The sequence below is a fragment of the Sorex fumeus genome, unplaced genomic scaffold (genome assembly GCF_029834395.1).
Source record: "Sorex fumeus unplaced genomic scaffold, SorFum_2.1 ptg000122l, whole genome shotgun sequence".
Taxonomy (NCBI): domain Eukaryota; kingdom Metazoa; phylum Chordata; class Mammalia; order Eulipotyphla; family Soricidae; genus Sorex; species Sorex fumeus.
In genome coordinates, this window is record NW_026606179.1 from 20,868,339 (window position 1) to 20,890,419 (window position 22,081).

Genomic DNA, 22,081 nt, shown 5'->3' on the forward strand with positions numbered 1-22,081 from the left:
TAATCCTTGAGCACATAGCTAGGAGTAAGTCCTGAGCACTGCTGGGTGTGGCCCCAAAACAAAATAACTGGGACATGTAGTTAGTGATAAATGTGGGTGTGTCTAGGAAGAAAATACTTTGAAATACATTAAAAATGACATGGATCAAGGCAGAGACAATTCATTATGTCCTAATGCAAATGAAGCACACTCTTTCCTGTGAAACCCTGGGGAGGCGGGGTATATATCAAGTGTGCCTGCTAAGATTTCTGTCTTTTCTGTAACTTTGAAATTCTTCATAGTAACTGTTGAATATAAAACCCAGCTCCCGGAAGAGAACAGCGCAGAGTCTCCTGCCCCCATGCCTGACTGTCCTCGCCAGGGCCCCTTGGAGGGGGGCAGGTTGAGTTTCCCTCCCCGCCCCGAGCAGAGCCCTGGCAGCCAAAGACCTCCAGAACCAGTCACAACCATGCTGAGACCACTCTCCACACGCATGAAGGTACAGCAGAGGAACAAAGGCATGCGGGTCCCGGGGCTGAGATCTCCAAACCTGCTTGGATCAGGGCTGAGCATCCTCCACCCAGATCCTCCATCTTCCAGTAGGCAGGGGTCACATCCACCAACTGCCCCCCCACCCCGGCGCCGTGTAATCCCATCAACAGCCAAGACCCAGAGACTATAAAACCCAGCTCTCGACATCTTATTATCTCATTCTTGCTTTGGACAACCTGGCTGGCTACCGAATGTAACCTGCCCACACGGCAGAGTCTGGCAAACACCCCGTGGCATACCCAATATGCCAAATACCAGTAACAATGATGGGTCTCATTCTCCTAACCCTGAAAGAGCCTTGAATATGGCACTTTTTAAAATCTCAGAGCTAGGACAAAGGAGACCTTACTGGTGCCTGCTCAAGGCAATCGACGAACTACAGGATGATCGTGATCATGATCTTGATCGTGAACTGTTGAAGGGGAAGCCACACCCACATCCCAGAGCTGCCTCCATGCAAACTCATCAACCCAGTTCACAGATTCACAAGTAATCTCAGGAGAGATGAAAACTAAGATGCTAAAATTCACAGGTATGCCAGTCTTCTAGCTGAAAATTCTGGGGCACCGTCAGGAGGGGAACAGGCTGAAGTCCTTGCTCTGTCGAAGCACCAACAGCAGCACCCACACTTCACAGATACCCACTTCAAGACTAATCTCTCTAGAGATGTCTTGAGATGCTTCAAGACTAATCTCTCTAGAGATGTCAAACCAACGAAAATTCCAGGTATACCAGTTGTACCTGAATTCCATACTTTTTTTTTTCTTGCATTTTTTTGGGTCACACCCAGCGATGCACAGGTGTTACTCCTGGCTCAAGCACTCAGGAATTGCTCCAGGCGGTGATCGGGGGACCATATGGGATGCGGGGGATTGAACCTGGGTCAGCCGCGTGCAAGGCAAATGCACTGCATTTAAGGAAAATGCCCTACCTGCTGCGCTATTCCTCCAGCCCCTGAATTTCATACTTCTGGAAGCCCCAGTAGCCACATCCACATCTCACAACCAAAGCCATGTAAAGTCCTCCATCAGCTCAGTTCTACAGTCCTGCAGTTCCTGGACACCTCCAAATTCCACAAAACCAACCTTCCAATAGGGGCACACCAGATTAGATGGGAAAGTAGCATAGCAGCCAACTAAAGCCAAAAAAAACAAAAACAATAACGCAGAAAGCTCAACTAGCAACAAACAGCTTAGTAAACCCTCAAACAAGACACTTAACGACCCCTATGGTGAGGTATAACAATTTTCACAAATTTTCTTTTATTGAAGTACTATTTTTACAATTTAGCTATTTAGTCATAACAAGCAACATAAAATCAATTATTCTGTGTCTGCCAAGGAAGCAGGCTTGGAGAGTTGGTGTCAAGAAACCAATGGACAACAGCAGAGGGAAGGTCACATTCGTGGTATTGGAACACTGAATGCCTGAAACAACTGTATTATGAACAACTTTGTAAATCCCAGTGTCTAAAGAAAGTACAAAAACTGAAAATAAATTTTTTGAAAGAACTGGAAAAAAATAAATGTTGAAGGAAAAACAGCAACCATTAGTTCAAATTTCCAAAATTGTCTGCCAAATGACAATGCTTTTCATTGTTTATTCACAGCAATAGCTAAAAAAGATTCACATGTTGAGGTAGGTCGATATATAATGTACGTTCCTTAGACCACATTTTGTTTCTTTGTTGGGCCTCCCCAGAGGTGTGGGGGGCCACCAGGGCTCACCTGGAAGGACTCCAAAACCCATGAGGTGCCAGGGATTAAACCAGGAGTGCTCAGTACCTATTCCTCAGGGAACTGAACCAGGGTCAGCTGCATGAAAACAAGCACTTAACCCTGAAACTGTCTCTCTTGTCTCAAAATTCTTTTTGAGGAAAAGGTTATTGGGCTAACACCTAGCAGCATTTGATGGCTACTCCCAACTCAATGCTCAGGGTTACTCCCAGAGGGTTACTCCTGGCTCTGAATTCAGGAATTACTCCTGGCAGTGCTCTGGGCACTATGTGGGATGCTGGGAATCGAACCCGGGTCTGCCACGTGCAAGGCAAATGATCTACCTGCTGTGCTATCTCTCCAGCCCCAAACCTGAGTTTGATAGTTCATCTGAACTCTCTTTTTCTCTCTCTTACTACCTAGAATTTTTTTATTATGCTATCTTTCAATTTGTGGAAGTGTTTTTTAGAAAATGGTTGTGATCAGGGATTACTCCTGGCTCTGTTCTCAGAGATCACACCTGGCAGGGCGTGGGGAATCATATGTAGTACCTGGGAATGAACCCAGGTCAGCTGCATATAAGGCAAGCAAATAAACCCTTCAACTATCTCACTGGCGCTTGAGTTTGTGTCAGTAAGTTAGGTCTAATGAGACACTGGAGGATGTCCCAGGGACCTGGAGCCTGACTCAAGTTCATTCTTTCCTCTTGCTACTGTTCCCTATCAGTGCCCAAAAAGATGCAGGGGATGATTAGAAGCCAGGTGAAGTACAGAGATCTTTAAGAAGCAGATGGGAGTGAAAAGAACATCCAAGTGATATTGTTTCCTTCAACAAATATTTATCAGTTCTATCCATATACCAAATGCTGGGATTGGAATGGAGTCTAAAACCAACAGAGAAATGGGGCCCGAGTGATAGCACAGCGAGGAGGGCACTTGCCTTGCATGCTGCCAAGCCGGGGTTCAAGCCCCAGCATCCTTCATGGCTGGTATCCCCTGAGCAGGAGTGACCCAAGAGCAGAGACCCAGGAGTAAGTTCTGAGCACCACCAGGTATGGTCCCCAATCCCACTCCTCCCCACTAATAAAATTAAGTGAACAGAGATAAATGCAGCATCCTTACTGTTTCCAGGGTGAAGAATGGAGTCTGGATGAGAAGTAACATAAGCGGCAGTGAAGACATTTGTTTTAGAGTGAGCGCATATCCCACAGTATTCAGGGCTGACTCCTGACTTAGGGATCAACTCCTGGCAGTGCTGGGAATTGATCTCAGAAAGGAACTCAACAGCCTGTGCTAGGCCAGTGCTCCACCCACTATCTGAGCCACATCCAGGCCCTAGCAACTTCCTTTTGAAGAGGTGTGAAAAATCACTCCTGCAACATACAGTGATATAAAGGAAATTTTTTTCCTCTCATTTTCTTTTTTGTTTGGGAGCCACACCTGAGGGTATTCAGGAGTCCACGTGGTGCCAGGGATAGAAACTGGGTCTGCCAGGTACAAGACAAGCGCCTTATCCGCTGTACTGTATCTTCAGCCCCACCGATAACTTTTTAGAATGGGACGGTGCCAGGCAATGGCCCCTGAATACCTGAGCTAAGTGCGGTCCAGATGCGGGTGAAAGGTGGAAGAGAACAGCCGGGAAAAGGAAAAAGAAACGCTGTAGCTGGTTCGTTCCTTAAACCTGCTCTGGGACTGGAGAGAGAGAACAGAAGCCCATCCAGGCTGAATCCCCGTACCCCTAAAGGCGGAGCCCTGCCTAGGAGTAAGCCCTGAGCACAGCCGGGTGTGGCCCAGAAACAAAAGTAAACAAGCAGAAACATTCTTCTGTTCTCCTTGTGCCTGACATTATCCAAAACCAAAATGAACTATAAACATTCGCTATGTGAACCATACCGCTAGAAAATGGTAAAATAATAATAACCGCGCCTCGGGATTTTTTTTTTCGTGCAGTAGCTGCTAGAGCGTTTGTACGCTCCTATGAGCTCACCGGATGGAATCAAACGTTTGCGCGAGAGCCGAATGTAGCAGCCACGGCACCGGCACCGACACCGACGCCACGGCTCGGAAACAGGAGTCCCCTGTTTACCTGAGACACCCGAGGCCGGGAGGCACGCGCACTCGCCCCAAGCAGAGGTCGCAGCAGAAACGTCCCAAAACCAAATTCCCGGGAGAATCCGAACGTCGTTTCCCTCCGGACCCACTGAACGTGGGGAGGAGCGGCCGGGGCGCACGGCGCGGCGCGGGCGGGAGCGGCGGGGCGCGCGCTGATTGGCCGCGAGCGCCGCGAGCCCCGCCCCCGCCTGCGGCCGTGCGCCCCAGGGGCGTGGCCTGGGGCTCCCGGCAAGGGGAGGTCACTGCCTGTCCTTGGGCGGAGAGGGGAGGTGACACCGGCAGAAGAGGACAGAATGAGGGCCCTGCGGGTGAGGGTCCCCCATCCCGTTCTCGCCCCCCCCATTAGCACCCCTTTCCCTAAACCCCCCAGGGTCTGGGACCTTAGCGTGTGGCTTCAGGGCTCCCGCCGGAGAACACGCAAAGGGGACCCCAACATGGCCCAAGCCCCGGGTTTTAACGTCCCTTCCTCCAGGCTACCCTAACACCCCGAGACCCAGACCCCTAGGGGTTTAACACCCCTTTCTCTCCCGGATTTCTTCGGCAGCCGGGGAGCCCCCTAAGAGGCCCCCTGCAGTCCCGACATGCCCAGGGCCTCTTCCCCACAGTCCCGGAAACCCTCCGCTTAAATGCCACCTCTGGACTCCAGAGCTGCGGAGCACGGGGCCACCTAGGCCTGACCCAGCCTGACGCGGCCTGACCCGGCCTGACCCAGCCAGCCCCTCCAGTCGTTCCTTGGGGCCTCTACCCCAGCAACCCCCAGTCCCCCGGCAATTCTGAACTTCAGAACTTGCCTTTGAGGCACTCCCTAGAAACAGGAAGGAAGGTCCTCGGGGCGGCAGAGCCTCGAGTAGCCCCAGCCCCAACTCTCTTGCACCCACTTGGGGGCGCCCTCCAGACACCCCACCACCACCACCACCCCCAGCCCCCTTCCCTACCCAACACCCTTCCCTATCCATCCACCTGCTCTTCCCAGATCTCCCAGGCACTGGTTCGTGGCTTCAGCAACAGCGCCCGAAACCGCTTCGAAAACAGAGTGGCAGAGAAACAGAAACTCTTCCAGGTAAAGCCTGTCGAGCAGGCCAGGTCACTGTGTCAGGAGCTGGGGTGGGAGTGGGGATGGGGAAGGAGCAGTGAGGATTCTCATCCCATGCCCCTCCACCTAGGAGGACAATGACCTCCCGGTGCACTTGAAAGGCGGGGGCACGGACAGCCTCCTGTACCGACTGACCATGCTGCTGTGCACTGGAGGTGAGTACCCGCCCCGGTCCCTGAGTGGAAGAAAGGATGGCGTTGCCCTGGGCCGGGTCTAGGGAGGGGACTGGGTTTTCTGAGTGGGCTGGGGACAGGGGACCTGGTACTGGAGCTAGGGAGAGAGGGGCATATAGGGAAGGTGTCCCTCTCAGACTTGTACTTTGGGGGGTACAGAGTAGAGTTGGGTGAAAGCTGCTGCTTGGGCTGAATCAGGATTGAGGACCCCCCAGCTAGGGTGCACTCTGGCACTGGAGCTGGTGGCCTCGCTGGGACTGGGGTCAGGCTGATGATTGGGGATCCTGCAGAGGGGCTTGAAAGGGAGCTGGGATCTTACAGTGTACCCCCCACTCTCCCCAGGTACTGCCTACTGCCTGTACTGCCTTGGCTGGGCCTCCTTCCCCCACAAGAAAGAGTGAGTGAGAACCAGGAGCCTGCAGGAGCCGAGGACAAAATGAGCCCGCGTGCAGGCCCCGCCCGGCATGGATGAGGCCCTGCATTCCACCCCCAGCACCCCAAAAATAAATAAATGTGCTGGCCCCTCAGGAACCCAGCCTACCTCTGGCCTGTGTGTGCACACCCCTAACCCAGCTTTCGCCAGCTGCCCCTCAAGCTAGACCAGGTCTATGTCTAGGATGTTGCTGTCTTCTAGCCCTCCCAGAGAAGCGGGGATCCCCAAATGGAACCCCGGGCTGCCCCTCAGGGGCTGGGGACCTGGGGGTGGGGTCCTCCTGTGGGACCGGGGTTGTATCCTGGAATGGCAAGGAATGTCCATGATATGAGAGAGCAAGAGCAAGGCCGGCCTCACCCCAGGACTGAAGCTGAGAGGAGCAGACATGGCTCTGGGGGCTGGGGTGGCACTGAGCCCCCAACCCAGCCCAGCCCAGCCCAGCTCTGAAGCAGCGATCACTCAGGCTCAGCTTCTCCAGAACCTGAGAGAACAAGTAAGAATAAGCTCAACCAGGACCCGGGAAAAGAAAACTGACAGGGAGGGCCGGGAGACGATGCCAAAGGCTGGGGAATGTGCGAGGCCCAGGTCAGTCCCCACGCTCTCGGGTTCCTGAACACTGCTTGGTGTGACTCCAGAGCAAACAGCCAGGATGGACCCCCTAAAACAATACAACAAAATGGAGGGATGAGGGCAGTGGCTAATGCATGAAGGAGGGCCCAAATCCACTCTCTGGACACATGATTTCCCCCAAGCATCACTGGGAACAACCCTCTGAGCACAGTCAGGTGTAGCCCCTGAGCACCACGAGGTGCAGACTCCCAATAAAAGTGAAAAAATGAGAAGAAAACTGTCAAGGAACCGGAGACTGGCAGCTCCAGTTCTGGGGACAGACTCAAACAGACCATCCCTGCACCAGATGCAGACGCTTCTCCAGAGCCCAAGCTACCTCTCAATTCTCCAAATAGGAGGCCTGGGGCTGGAGCGACATTACAACAGGTAGGCGCACGCCTTGGACACAGCCGACCCAGCTCAATCCCCAGCATTCCATATGGTCCCCAAAGTCCCCCAGGATAAGCCCTGACCACTACCGAGTGTGGCCCACAAACAAAAAACCCAAACAGACAGACAAAAATAGGCAGATCCCAGAAAGAGCAGCAACTGGGGTGCATTTATTTCTTCCTGCACCTGGCAGGCCGGAGCAGAATACAAAGGCACTGGGGCGCTGAGCTGCCTGGGATTGGGTGTGCCAGCGGGTATGGAGTGATCCGCCCAGAACCCACAGAAGGCAGGTAGGCCCGCAGGGTGTGGAAGCCACACAGGGCTGGGCTTGGCACAGGTGCACAGGAAGTTAAGGAAATGGGAGTGAGATGGAGGCATGGGGGTTGGGTGACTGAGTCCAGGCCTGTGTCTCAGGAGGCCAGAGGGTAATCTTGGGGCAGGGCTGGAGGTGGGAAAGGCCGGTGGATCTCAACAGGATCTAGGAAGACGTGGCCACGGACGGGATCAGCTCTGGGAAAGACTGGAAGGGTCCAAGGTGACTCCTACAGCAAGGTGACGCAGAGGCGGGGCTGGGGGGCCCTCTCAGGAATACATGGTCAGCTGCAGCCACTGGGGGAGAGGAAGGCAGATGGTGAGGAGCAGGGAACCTGGGGATATCAGCCCGTTCCTCTGCTCTCACCCGAGGCTGCTGGGAACACTGGACAGAGCCCTTGTTCTGAACTGGTCCACAGGGCAAAGAGGAAGTGGTCCAGCTCAGCACTTGGGGCCCAGGCTGGGGTTTCTTACCTCCTGGATGTTCACCTGGATCTGACCAGTGCCATCTTTGTCCAGAGATTTGAAGGCACCTGGAAGGGCAGGGAAGAGCTGAGGGTTAGGGTGAAAATAAGGTACAAATCTATGGGATAATAATAGCACTGCCACACCCAGCTGTGCTCAGGGGCTGTTCCTGAGACTCTGTGCTCCAGAGTGACCCCTGGTGGTGCCCGGGGGAGCATATGCAGTGCCAGGGATTAACCAGGGTCAGCCAGGAGCGAGCCTTCACCCCTATACCATCTCCCCTGCCCCCAAAGCTACCCCTTTGTTGAGTACTGACTCAGCATGAAGAGCTTCTGATATGCTCATTGGACCTGATTCTGTGAGGCATGTGTCATTTTGAAACAAGGCACAAAGCTACAGCACCCCAAGTCACAGAGCAAGAGAGTGCAGGAACGGGGCCCCAGGCTATGACTCACCAGAGTAAGGGCCTCAAGGTACCCTGCCCATCACCATGTACCCACACCCCAGCCTTGAAGGTCCACCCCAATAGGTTCTTCAGGCTCTCCCTTCCTGTCCCTGCAGTCTGGCCCCACTCCTGGCAAGAGGGTGTGTATGTGTCATAGGGTGCATGTATGTCCCTCATCAGAGAGCAAACAGGGCTGCAGCCTTAGCTTGCTCTTGTCCAGTTACGGCCTCATGGGCCTTACTTGCACACAGTGTCCCAGATACTTCGTGCACTGCAGTTACTACTAGGCCTTTTTGGTTCAAGGGAGCCAGGGGCCCCTCCCAGTGGTACTCAGCAAACCAGGCTGACTTCAACAGCCCTGAAGTACCTGGCAGTGCTCAGGGTTCATAACCACTGTACTGTCCTCCCAGTTGTACTTGGCCCAGAAGCGTGGGCCTGACTGTGAAGTGTTTGGCCTGGCAATGCGACGCTGCCAGGTGCTGGGGGTCAGCAGAGCCACACGGGTGGTGCTGCGAGGCCCAGCCATGCAGTTCCAGGGATCAAGGCATGTGTTCTCTCCCTCTGCCCCAACCACATTATTATTTTTTGTTTTGGGTCACACCCGGCAACACACTCAGGTAACTCCTGGCTCTGTATTCAGGAATCACTCCTGGCTGTGCCTGGGGGACCATACAAGGTGCCAGGGATTTAACCCGGGTCGGCCGCGTGCAAGGCAAGTGCCCTAATATCACACTATGGCTCCAGCCCCATCTTTTATTAACACGTTAATCTTTTATTAACCAGTTCTCCCTGGGCTCTTGGGAATCAGAGCATCTCCTTAAAGTCAAACCAGATCGGGTCTCCCCAGAACCTCCCATGGCTCTCCACAGCCCTCGTGAGAGTCAATACTCCTTCGCTTGGCACTCACTGCCCTGCATGGTCTGACCATGCCCACAGTTCCAGCTTCTCCTACATGATCTCGTAAAGATCCATGCTCCAATTCTGGCACCCCTGTTCCTGCGCTATAAAATGCAGTCTCCTCAGGGAGGTGGTAAGGATTTAACTCATTTATATTCCTAAGAACCTTTATGGTCAGCTCCTGTTTTCCCCTCCCAGCCTTATTGTCTCTCTATCCCGCATTTTCAGTATCTGAACTGAGTTTAAGAAAAATCGAAAGCACCTCTTCCTGGGGCCGGAGTGATAGTCCAGCAGGGAGGGCATTTGCCTTGCATGCAGCCAACCTGGGTTCAATCCCAGGCATCCCATATGGTCTCCCAAGCACCACCAGCTTCCTGAGGGCAGAGCCAGAAGTAACCCCTGAGCATCGCTAGGTGTGACCCAAAAAGCAAAAAAGGGGGGGAAATAAAAAAGCACCTCTTCTTCCTTTCCTGGCCTTTGCTCAGGCTGTCCCCATGATAACAGTTATCTTCACCCTCTTACTGAGCCAAAGCTCATCCCTCTGGTCACAACTCACATATGTCCTCTGCTTCAAATTCCCCATCCCAGCAGGAGTCATTCGAAGTCATCAACTTGCCTCTACTCCACTGAGCCTGAGGTATGGCAGGAACAGGGACTATTCTGGGTCACTGCTTTGCCTCATATTGCCCACCTCATGGTTGGGCTGAAAGACAAGCCTAGTCAGACCCCTAGCTCGGAAGAGAGCTGAAAGAGACTCACGGAACATGGCATCCAGTCTGACGAGACAACTGATGAAATTGTCAAAGTCCATGTTCCCTCCCTCATCTGAGTAGCGGCGGATGATCATGTTGTAGAGATGCTCGTTCAGTTGGAACCCTAAAGGTTTAAACACTCGTGTGGGAGACATGCAAGCCCCTGGCAACCCCAGGATTCGGGTACAGACCTGCTGGGGGTGGGGGAGAGCTGTCTCATCGGTCCCACCACCCACACACCAAAGCCCACCAGTCATACCTGCTGCCTGAAAGGCCCCTGGGAGTTCACTGCTGCTGATGGTCCCCGAACGGTCTACATCAAACTGTTTGTATATGGCCTGTGGGAAATAAGAGGTTGAGACTCCACTGAGCATCAGGAGAGACCATGGCCCCATGCCTTGCAGGTCCTCCAGTTAGTTTTAGAGGTCACCACATACCTGCCACTTTTTGATATTGTTCCACAAGTACTTGAATTCCTCGAAACCCAGCTTGCCTGTGGTGTCACTCTGGAGGGAGTTGGTTAGGAACATTTCTGTGGGAGGCCGGAGTGATAGTATAGTGGGCAGGGCTCTTGTCTTGCACATAGCCAACATGCAATCCCTGGTGCCCCATATGGTCCCTGAGTCCAGCCAGGAGTGACCCCTAAGTACAGAGCCAGCCAGGTGTAAGACCTGAGCACTGCTGGGTGTGGCTTCCCTTCCCCCCTCCAAAATAAAGAAAAGGAATAGTTTTGTAGCTTCAGAACAACGGAACAAACTGGTGCCAATCAGTGTTAAGATCCTCAGCATCATCATCAGTTTTCACTAAATCCTCGAGACATCTACTCTAACACATTATCCCACTCATAGAAAAGGAAAGAGATTGAGAGGGCGAGAGAGACAGTACACTGGTAGGGTGCTTGCCTTGCGTCCCATATGGGACCCTGAATCCACCAAGATTAAACCTTGAGCATAGAGCTTGGAATAAGCCTGGAGAACGGCTGGGTTGGAATGGAGCGACAGCACAGCGGGTAGGGCATTTGCCTTGCACGAAACTGACCCAGCAAACCTGGGTTCAATACCTCTACCCCTCTCAGAGAGACCAGCAAGCTACCGAGAGTATCTCGCCCATACGGCTAAGCCTGGCAAGCTCTCCGTGACGTATTCGATATGCCAAAAACAGTAACAAGATTCACAATGGAGACGTTACTGGGCCCGCTCGAGCAAATCGATGAATAATGAGAAGACAGTGCTACAGTGCAGTGCTACCACTGGGTGTGGCCCCCCAAAAACAAAGACAAAACAGACTGAGCTGAAAAGACTGTGCTGAAAAATCTACCTAAATAAGATCACTGAAAACAGCTAAAACATTACTTACAACATGCTATACACTATGCTAAATTTATGCATGTAGTTCAAATAAGGCACAGTAATTAACAGTCATGCTGATCAGTAAATTGAGAGATGAAAGGCAGATTCAGATTGCTTAACCCTGTACAACATACATATATAATCATATGTCATTTATAAAAGGTAAAGGCCCTCCCGTTGATCGTCGATTTGCTCGAGCGGGCCCAGTAACGTCTCCATTGGAGACTTTGTTGTTACTGTGTCTGGCATATCGAATACTCTCGGTAGCTTGCCGGGCTCTCCGATTGCCCAGTGTTGAGTATATGTGTATACAAGATTATGGGCCGGTCCAGAGATATAATACATTAGGGCAGGTGCATGCCTTGCACCCTGGTTCCATTCCTGGCACTGCATATGGTCCCCTAAGCACCAACAGGAGTGATTCCTGAGTACAGGATCAGGAGTGAGCATTGAGCGGGGCCAGGTGTGGCTCCCAAACAAAACCCTCATAGCCCATGTGCATGTACACATTTATTCTTCAGTATGTGCCTTCATATATATTCATGTCTGTGGGTATGCCTGAGTACATGTACGTTACATAGGGCATACCTATGGAAATTGTAAATCTGGGTTCTCCTTCCAAAAGACCAAGTCCAAATACCTGTCGCTTCTTTAGTCTGTTGTTTTATGGACCACACCTGAAGGTGCTCAGAGGCCTCTATCAGCAGTGCTGGGGGACCAAGTGGTGCTTGGATTTTGAAACCAGCAAGCACTCCAGCCCTCTGAGCCAGCTCCCAGCCCTTACTCATTCATAGCTTCAAAGAGTCTCAATATCCTAGTTCTGTGGAGCATAATAATGGTTGCTGTCAAACAGGATGCTTGTGATGGTACAGTCAGTTCTTATAAATAAAGTGACAGCTGTGAGCACTGATATTTGTTACCACATGCCCATAGGTGGGCATGGCAACCTCTGTGGCTCTCCACCTGGCTATTCCAACCACACTAACAAAGCTTCCTCTTTGGGCAGAGTAACCTGACACACAGGCAATCTGGGTTTGATCCCCAGCACCCCAAAGGGTCCCCTGAACCCCGCCAGAAGTGATCTCTGAACACAGAGCTAGAAGTAAGCTCTGAGCACTGCTGATGTGGGGGAAAAAAAAAAAAAACAGAAGAAAGAGAGGGAAGGAGGGAGGAAGGAAAGAGAAAGAGAAAAAAGGAAAGAGAGAAGAAAAAAGGAAAGAAAGAAAGAAAGAAAGAAAGGTGGGTAGGGTGCTTGCCTCATACGTGGCCAACTGGAGCTCAGTTCCTGGCATCTGATATGGTCCTGAGCCCTGCCAGGGGTAATTTCTGAGTGCAGATACCCCCTGGGTAACGCCAGGTGTAGATCCCCAAAAAATGAACAAAAAAAGGAAAAGAAAGTTCCCTCTTCATCCCAGGCCTCCCTCACACTGCATCCAAGGATACATCCATCACGGCCACCATACTGCGACATGTGTCAATGCCAAAACCATCAGTCTTCAAATCCGGATCTGTGGGAGACAAGTTGAAGGTCAGAAGTCAGAAGTCACAATGACCCCATCCCCCCTGTTGACTCTGGTCACTCACGGCGTGTCACGATCTTGTTGAGAATGTTCATGAGTTCTGTGGCACTGACCTCCATGTCCTGTCGGGAAAGGGAGGCTGAGTCAGGGGTGACATAAAGGAATCCAGGGGTACCATGAAGGAAGATTGGAACTTTGGGATTGCCAAGACTGAGTGGGTGTGTGTAACTGTGTGAAAAAAAGGGTAATTCTGGGAAGGCAAGGAATGGTTGATGGGGTGGGGGGTCCCAGGGTACTTACGTCTCCAGCCAGTTGGGCAAAAAGCCTCCGAAACTGTCGGACCTCCTCACTCTCATTGGCCTCAATGTTGGAGTAATGGGTGCGTGGGGGCTGCAGAGGAAGGAAATCTCTAAGCGGGGGGGAGGGGGGGGGGGAGGGGAGCGGGAGGCACCAGTCTTAGGTGGAGCAGTGAAGGAGGACTGGGGGCGATTGACTACGATGTGGTCAGTGAGTGCGGGGCCAGCTTAAGACTCGGCTACATCAGAGGACTAGCCAGGGTCAGTCTTACTGAAAGGAACAGAGTAAGCGGGAGAGAGGTTTCCCCAAAGGGCCAAGGATGGTGCTGGAAAGTGTCAGTGTGAAGGCGCAGGCTCCTTACCGGGGGCTCTGGATTGTACTGCGCAGCGGCTTCGCTAGAAGGAAAGAAGGAGTTAGCATGAGGGGCGGGGCCTCCAACGGTCAGCGCCGGAGCCCAACCCCCCCCATTCCACCCACCGCCCACGTCACCTGCTCCCAACTTCCGCTTTCCTCCTCGGGTTCTGTCCTCACCTGGACCCAAGGCCCGCTCAGGCCGGGCACTTGTACCCAATGGCAGATGCTTCAGTAGACCCTTCACGGGCTCTCTTCGGAGCAGCTCTGCCAGCTCTCGGCCCCATTCTCCACCAGGCTCTGCTGTCTTACCAACTCGCAGCCCCCATAACGGAGTCTTCCCTACATCCCACCCACTCCAGCTCCAGTGATGAGCCCTTCCAGTAAAGGCGGCTCAATTAGTTGCCAAAGCGATCATCAGGCTCCTCCCTCCATCAGGTCATTCTGCTTTTGGGGTTTTGGGGCTGCACCTAGAGATGCTTAAGGGTTGAGTCCTGGCTCTGTATTCAGGGATCCCTCCTGGCGGCACTAGTGGGGACCAAAGGTAGTGCCAGGGCTTGAAGGGAGGTGAGCCAGGTTCAAGGCAAGCACCTCAGCACCTGAACTCTCTCCAGCCCGATATTTTCTTTATTGTCCAGTCCCTTCAAAGGCCCAGCTTCTTAATCCACCTAAGACGGTGGATTAAGGCACCAGCTCTGCCCTCACTGACCCAGACTCCTAAGGCTACATCCTCTGCACATACTTCTCCAGGGAACGCGGGCTGCACTCATCCTGGTGAGCCTCACCTTCCCGAACCCGCCGGGTCCAATCAGATTGCATGCCCTTCAAGGTCAGCCCTGGACCCCGTCAAACCCCATCCCTGAAACTGCGCCCGTTCAGGCCAGCCTCCTAGGCTAGGAAGACTGACGGCCAAGAGTACCCCGCGTCCAGCCTCCCCTAAAGCCCCGCCCACGCCCCGATGCCCCGCCCAAGACCACGCCCATCAGAGCCACGCCCCCTCCGGCTCCGCCTTACCTGATAGCGCTGATGACCCCGCCCAGGATACGCATGGCAGTGCCGCCGCCGCCGCCGCCGCCGCCGCCGCCTCCACCGCCACCGCCGCCTCCACCGCCACCGCCGCTGATCAGGCCTCCGATCACATTGCCCAGGCCCCCTCCTCCCCCGCCACCGCCCCCACCGCCCGCGGCCCCGCTGATCAGGCCTCCGAGCACATTGCCCAAGCCCCCACCGCCGCCGCCGCCACCGCCGCCGCCGCCGCCCTTCAGGAAGGAGTTAACCAGGAACATGGCTGAGACTCAAGATTCCTAAATGGGGGGAGAAGGGGGTCAGGTGGCCGCCTCGCCTGGCAGCCCACTCCTCCCCTCCAGAGCTGGATTCCTGGGAGCTGGGCGTGGCGCAGTAATTTGAGTTTCCCTAGGAGGCGGGGATCCAAGCCAGGGATGGAGCCTGGAGGGGACATTCCCCATAGGGTCTGGGCATACGGGCAGCAGAGTTGGAGGAATGGAGCGGGGTGGGGGTCGGGGGGAATCTGGTGTGGAATCCCCGCCCAGCTTTAAGTGCCCCCATCGGGTTACAGAAGCTGGATCGAGTCCACGCACAGGTGTCATTAAGGGCAGTGGTCTCAACGTGGAAAAACTCCAGTGGGTGCAAGGCATACTCGGACTTGTGTGGGCGTCCAATCCCGAGATCCAGAACTTCAGAACTGGGCTCTGGGCGGGCCAGAGGTGCGTTCCGGGATTCCAGGCCTGAGCGCCCCGGTCCGGACGTGGGGTTGGGGAATACGGGAGGGCTCCGTGGCGGGGTAATTAATAAAGTCACCCAATCTCACTGGACGTGGGTCTGAGCCCCGGGCCCGGGATTACAATATCCCCGCAGGATCTGAAGCCCCCCCCACCCCAGGGCAGAGTTTGTGAGATGGTTCCCAATCCAGGGGTTCATTTTAGATTCCGAGACTGAGGGCGGAGTCCCGGGGGAGGGATAACGGGGCCGGACCGAGCTCTGGAGGGGCGGTATCTCTCAGGCGGAGAGTTTAGGGTCCCGTCAGATCTGGGGGCCGCCAGGACCGGGTGCAGGGGGCGTCCCTACCGCTTGCCCTGTGGCTCACTTACGCGTCCGCGGGTCCGCCTGTCCGAACTGCTTCGGGACCTCCGACCGCGTCCCGTTCCGCAGGGCGGGGCCGTGACTCAGGCGCTGCGGGGCCTCCCGGACGGGTCCGCGCGGTCCTAATGCCGGCCTGGACACTGCGCCTGCGCGCCGGCATTCTTTTCCAGGACGCGGCCGCCGGGGGCTGCTCCGCCTTGCTGCGTGTCAGGCTCCAGGGCTTCTAATTATGGACCTTACTTAATAGTTCTGAGGTCATCCCACGGTGATTCAATTAAACAATAAATTAATTAAAAAATAATAAAATTAAAAGGCCGGAGTCGTAGTACAGTGGGTAGGAAGTTTTCCTTGCATGCGTGTGGCTGACCCAGGCATCTTACATAGTCCCCGTAGCACTGCTAGGAATAATTTCTGAATGCAGAGCCAGGAGTAACTCCTGAGCACCTCTGGGTGTGGCCCAAAATAATTAAATAAAATTTAATGCAAAATTGGGGCTGGAGTGATAGCACAGCGCGTAGGGCGTTTGCCTTGAATGGGCCGACCCAGGTTCGATTTTCAGCATCCCATATGGTCCCCTGAGCACCGCCAGGAGTAATTCCTGAGTGCAGAGCCAGGAGTAACCCCTGAGCATTGCTGGGTGTGACCCAAAAAAGAAAAAAAAATTAAATGCAAAATCAAAATAGTTCTGGGACTGGAGTGTTAGCACAGCAAGTAGGGTGTTTGCCTTGTACGTGGCCCACCCGGGTTCAACTCCCAGCATCCCATATGGTCCCCTGAGCACCGCCAGGAGTAATTACTAAGTGCACTGAGTGCAAAGCCAGGAGTAACTCCTGAGCATCGCCGGTTGTGACCAAAAAAAGAGGGAAAAAAAAAGCAAAATAGTTGTGAGGTCTCACCCTCCTCCAGGTTGGAGGGAGGAACCCTGGGGACAACTCCCCTGTGACCTGGCAGTGGCCATACCCTATGGTGCCTCTTAGTACAGTCGTGTGAAATTTGGCCCATGACCAGTCTACAAAGCAGTTTTTGGGCCGCTCCAAAAGGGACTCAGCTTTCTAGCCTGAACCAGTCGCCACTCTCATTTCTGATCCCTGGTCCAGAGGCAAGAGCCTCTATCTGTAGCAGATACTGAGGTTGGTAGGTTTTCAAGGATCCTGCAAGCCCCCTATGATAGTCAAACAGGATGGAACTTCACCCCCACCGGGCTCTTTCCTGCCAGCATTCCTTTATCCGCTGAGTCAGAGTCTCAAGGACTTTTCCTGCACTGGCTCTAATGCCTCTTTGTCTTGCTGTCTCCCAAAGGGCTATGGCTTAGGGAGAGTATTCGGGCATGGCTGGCATCTGAGACTAGGTCTGGAGTGGGCAAGTCAGGAAGGCAAAAGCAAGAGACAGAGATTTAAATCATCTTTAGAGGCTTCTAAAATTTGCTTTTTGGTTCCATCATCAGCCCTGCACCCTCCGGATACCAGAGATATGGCAGAGGGCACTAAATGTGGCCCCTGGCCCTCTGCCTTCAAGGCTGACTACGTTGGGGTCAGAATCCTGGCTTACCCCTGAAGCATCATGGCTTGGCAAAACAGTGACTTGAAATCTCTGGGCAATGATTTATCAATCTGGAGAACAAGCACTGGGCTCCCAGGTTCCCCTCACCAGGCCTCTGTCAGAATTAACTGACAGCCAGGATGCTTGAGGGAGAGCGCCTGTCTGGGAAGGAATGAGGCATGTGACATCCGCAGAGCTCCACTGTCCCCACCAGAACGCTGCAGCCAAGGTCCGTGTGCCCCAGTTGCCTTGTGTATGCCACAAGAGGAGGGGCAGAATGAATTGATAAAAACAGTACATTGTCAGTGTCATCCTGTGTCTGTCCCCAGCTGCTTGCTCAGGGACTCTTGGGTGCCTGAATCTGCTTCATCAGATACTGATAAAATAACTTCCAAGGGCCAGAGAGATAGTATAGGCATTAAGGCACTGGTCGCGCCTGCAGCAAATCCTGGTTTGATCCCTGGCACCACAGAGGGTCCACTGAAACATCACCAGGAGTTCCCCTGTGCACAGAGCCAGGAGTGATCCCTGAACTCAGAGCCAGGAGTAAGCCCTGAGCACCACCGGAGTGATCCCTGAGCATAGTTGGGTGTGGCTCAAAAACAAAACCTCCAAGCCCTCTTCTAAATACTGTACATATATCTTCTCATCTGTTCTTATAACAGCCCAGTGGGATGGGCGATGAGTAGTTCCTCCGTTTTACGAAACTGTCCCTGGGGTAAACTTCCTAGCCTGTACCCTTAGCCACCACCCTCCCGTGGATTCCTCCATACTCTGGGAGATTAGCCCAGATAAAACCACAGTCTCTGCTTCCAGCAAGCTTGTTGGGGCCCGGCCAAGGCTGCTGGGACACAGCCTTGTCTATGAGGCAGGAACTTTCGGGTCAGAAAGGAGGCTTTGAAGGCAGGGCAACTTGCCTGGGGTCACAGAGGGTGGCAGGACCAGGTCTAAACCCAGGCATGGCTGGTGCCCAAACTTCAGATGATGACGCATCTGATTTCCTCTCACCACACCCCTTCCTGCCAGGCTGAGCAATTTCTTTGCTCCGTCCCCTCCAGAGATCACTTGTTCTCAGACGTTTGCTTAGGCTCTGCCCTATACCTGGAACACTCCCCACCTGCTCTCTCTCTCTCTCCTCTCTCTCTCTCTCTCTCTCTTTTTCTCTCTCTCTCATTTTTTTTTGTGGCTGTTCAGGCTTTGGGTGTCAGGTCAGAAGGCACCTCTTCCAGGAAGCCTTCTCTATCTTCACCCACACTCAGACTAGATGAGGGGCTGGAGCAATAGTACAGCGGGGAGGACATTTGCCTTTCATGCGGCCAACCTGGGTTGGGTCCCCGACATCCCATATGGTCCCCTGAGCACTGCCAGGAGTGATTTCTGAGTGCAGAGCCAGGAGTAACCCCTGGGCATTGCTGGGTGTGACACAAAACACACCCCCCCTCAAAAAAGACTAGAAGAGGCAGGTGCTCGTGTGTGTAAGAGTGTTTCCCAGAAGTCACTGCCAATTGTACTTAACGGTATCTAGGGCTATCTCCCTGACCTCTTAAACCTGGATAGCTCCAAGCCTTAGCCCTTGGTTCTGCTCAGTTCCATTCCCATCAATCAAGTACCCACTGTACTATATATCTGGAGCCCCAAGGAGATGACTTTTGGGTATTCGTCTCAGGCTATTTCTGTTGCCACAGCATAATATGGCCCTTTCTCACTGATGCATGTGCATGTACCAGTTGTTTTTCTTGCCACAAGGAAAGCAGAGAGTTGGCATGATTCATCTGAGATCGTACAGCAAGGGCAAAGGTCAAATATGAACCTACAGGGGCCAGAGCGCTAGTACAATAGGTAGGGCACTGCCTTGCACGCGGCCAACCAAGGTTTGATCCCTGGAATGCCAGATCCCAAGTCAGCCAGGAGTGATCCCTGCGCACAGAGCCAGAAGTAAACTCTGAGCATTGTCAGATGTGCCCTCCTTCCCCTCCCAACAACAAAAAAAATTGAACCCATAGTATAACAGGTAAGGTGCTTGCCTTGCATGTAGCTGACCTAGGTTCAATTCCTGGTACTCCATATGGTCCCCCTGAGCCTGCCAGGAGTGATCTGTGAGCACAGTGTCAGGAGGAAGCCCTGAGCACAGCCGGGGTGGGGGGGGGGGTGGCATGAAAGAAAAAAATCTGAACCCAGGAAGGCTGGCCTTGTTTTATCTTTTCCTTTGTTGCCAGTAACTTACACTTTTCATCCTTTCAATTTGCTGCCTCAACAATGTTCATGATGCCAACAATTACTAAACTGAAGCCAGTCTCTAACCTTAGCTAAGGCCCCAAGGCCATGCTGGGACCCTGCCAGGCCACTGCTTTGCATGCCGGCCCAGGTGAACTCACCTGCCCTGCCCAAGGGCATGGCAGAACCAGGTCTACAGCTCTTTGTGGATGGTGTGAAATAGTTATGTGATGACTAATTTGGAAATTGTCCTCCACTGCCTTTCAACAGTGAATCAGTCAGTTTGCCAAAGAAACAGCCAGTAGGACAGAGTGAGTGAAAGGAAGAGACTCATTATAGGAAACTGGGACCATGTGATTAGCAATTATGTTCTCTTATGTTCTGTTGGAGTGGGGGTTCACCTGGCAGTGTTTGGGGGATCAGGTGGCCCCAGGGATGGGATCCAAACTTGGGGCTCCTTCAGGCAAGGACTGTGCTCCAACCCCCTGAGCCATCTCCTCAGCCCCCAAAAACTTCTAACCCATGACTCTCATAACAGCTCTCAGTCAGTTGGGTTATGCCTGTCTCCTGCAGCAGACACTAGGCCCTATAATGGCTACTGGGAACCCCTCTGTCCCTAGCCCATGGCGAGGTGGAAGCAGGATCCTGGCCTACATTATCAAATATGTTTTTGGTTTTGTTTTTGTTTTGAGGTCACACTTGGCGATGCTCAACAGTTACTTCCTGATTCTGCATTCAGAAATTACTCCTGGAGGTGCTCAGGGGACCATCTGGATGCTGGGGATCAAACCTGGGTCAGCCACATGCAAGGAAGAAGCCCCACCCACTGTACTATTGCACCAGCCCCTCAAATACTCTTTTATATATATAAAAAAAAAATTGGTTCTTTTGGTCATACCTGAAGTGTTCAGGGTTTTTTTTCCTCCCCTGGATCTGCACTCAGGGATCAATCCTGGTGGACTTGAACCGAGGTCCACGTGCAAGGAAGCGCCCAACTCACTGTACTATCTCTCCGCCCCCTGCTCAAATACTCTTAGCATCTAACTTTATTCCACCTTCAGTCTCTGGAGGTTACTGACTCTGTTGAGACCGCTGTATGGGAAAAAAGCTCTGAGTCTGTGAGTGTGTGGCTGCATCTCCCATGCTTTTCCATGCTTTCCCATCTCTCATGCTCCTGGACCCTTCTCCCCTTGTCTCCAAGTTGTCTGCCTCCTACCTCCTGCCAAAGTTGGTACTTAAATCTGGTCTCAGAGGGTCTTCTGGCCTCCCCTGTCCCCAGCCTGAGCATCCTGATAGCTGCATATTCACTCTATAATAATTCTGTACAGGTGTCCAGAGTAATAGTACAATAGTTAGGGTGCTCGCCTTGCATATAATCTGTAGGGATTCAACGCCTAGAACTACGGCATTAAATGCCTTCAACTATTCCAATGTCACCTGGGTGAGCTCAGGGAGCCACATGCAAGATATTCCTGAGCACAGAGAAATAAGTCCTGAGAAACACCAGGTGTGGCCCCAAAACCAAAAATATAACTAATGGGGGCCAGAGCAATAGTACGGCAGGTAGGGCATTTGCCTTGCATGCAACTGACCTGGGTTTGATTCCTTGACCTCCTGAGCACCGCCAGAAGTAATTCTTGAGTGCAGAGTCAGGAGTAAGCCCTGAGCATCGCCAGGTGTGGACCAAAAGAAAAAAACAACCTTTTTTTTCTTTTGGGGTCACACCCAGCAATGTTCAGGGGTTACTCCTGGCTCTGCAGTCAGGAAGTACTCCTGATGGTGCTTGGGGTACCATATGGGATGCCGGGGATTGAACCCGGGTCGGCCGTGTGCAAGGCAAACTCCCTACCTGCTATATTATTGGCCTCACAAACAAAATTTTTGACAAAGGAGACTGGAGAAATCATATAGAGGTTAAGACACTTTCCTTGCACCCCACTGACTTGGTTTAATCCCCAGAATTCCCTGGGGCCACTTCTTGAGCACAAAGCCAGAAACAGCCCCTGAGCACTGCAGGATATGGCTCCCCCAAAAAAATCTAAAACAAAAATTTTGGCACAGGGTCATGAGAATAGATCAAAGGAGTATGAGATCCCAAATATGATACCTGGCACTCTATGTCCCCATATTCAGCACCACAAGTTATGTCCCTAGTGACCCCTCAGTACTGCCAGAATGGAGCAGCATTGTACCAGGCACTGAGCATTTTCAAAGACCAAGGATGACCAGGAGTCACAAGTCCCGAAGTCAGTTTCCCTGGAAGGTACTAGAAATACACCACTACCCAGGTTGGAGTAGGGAGGATTTTGTACAGCGGGAGGGCATTTGCCTTGCTCGTGGCTGACTGGGATGAGCCTGCCAGGAGTCACTCCTGAGCAGTGCCAGATGTGGCCCCAAAAATAATAAATTTATTTTTTTATTTTTATTTTTTGCTTTTTGGGTCACACCCGGCAATGCACAGGGGTTATTCCTGGCTCTGCACTCAGGAATTACTCCTGGCGACGCTCAGGGGACCGTATGGGATGCTGGGAATCGAACTCAGGTCAACCACGTGCAAGGCAAACGCCCTACCTGCTGTGCTACTGCTCCAGCCCCTAAATTAATTTTTTTAAAAAAAGAAACACAACATTCATTGTCCAGTAAGTGTATTTCTGTGATGTTGGACCTACATCTTTGTTAGTCTTAAAGTCTTGCAGTTTTTGCAAAACATCCAGGGTTTAGAAGAACACAATAAAGTATATCCAAGCCAGAGTGGGAAATCTCACACAAATACCATTGGGAAAAG

General features: G+C 52.7%; 3 protein-coding genes across 3 annotated transcripts in view; 1 reads left to right on the plus strand and 2 right to left on the minus strand.

Moving 5' to 3' along the window:
• ZNF146 (zinc finger protein 146) overlaps positions 1 to 4,446 on the minus strand; it is a 40,211-nt gene extending 35,765 nt beyond the window's left edge. Inside the window, exon 1 of the mRNA XM_056136544.1 lies at positions 4,332 to 4,446. The gene's annotated coding sequence lies outside the window, so the exon portion shown is untranslated. The remainder of the gene's footprint in view (positions 1 to 4,331) is intronic.
• Positions 4,447 to 4,514: 68 nt separating this feature from the next.
• Positions 4,515 to 6,154, plus strand: LOC130044010 (cytochrome c oxidase subunit 7A1, mitochondrial). The gene is made up of 4 exons (XM_056136570.1): positions 4,515 to 4,665; positions 5,331 to 5,417; positions 5,521 to 5,605; positions 5,966 to 6,154. The coding sequence occupies exons 1-4, from the start codon at positions 4,651 to 4,653 to the stop codon at positions 6,022 to 6,024; spliced, it is 246 nt and encodes an 81-aa protein (XP_055992545.1). The 5' UTR covers positions 4,515 to 4,650; the 3' UTR covers positions 6,025 to 6,154.
• Positions 6,155 to 7,205: 1,051 nt separating this feature from the next.
• Positions 7,206 to 15,680, minus strand: CAPNS1 (calpain small subunit 1). The gene is made up of 11 exons (XM_056136545.1): positions 15,548 to 15,680; positions 14,458 to 14,747; positions 13,454 to 13,487; positions 13,096 to 13,185; positions 12,860 to 12,917; positions 12,719 to 12,783; positions 10,364 to 10,432; positions 10,186 to 10,264; positions 9,934 to 10,050; positions 7,842 to 7,900; positions 7,206 to 7,664 (listed from the first exon to the last, which is right to left on the minus strand). The coding sequence occupies exons 2-11, from the start codon at positions 14,727 to 14,729 to the stop codon at positions 7,638 to 7,640; spliced, it is 870 nt and encodes a 289-aa protein (XP_055992520.1). The 5' UTR covers positions 14,730 to 14,747; positions 15,548 to 15,680; the 3' UTR covers positions 7,206 to 7,637.
• Positions 15,681 to 22,081: the final 6,401 nt, after the last annotated feature.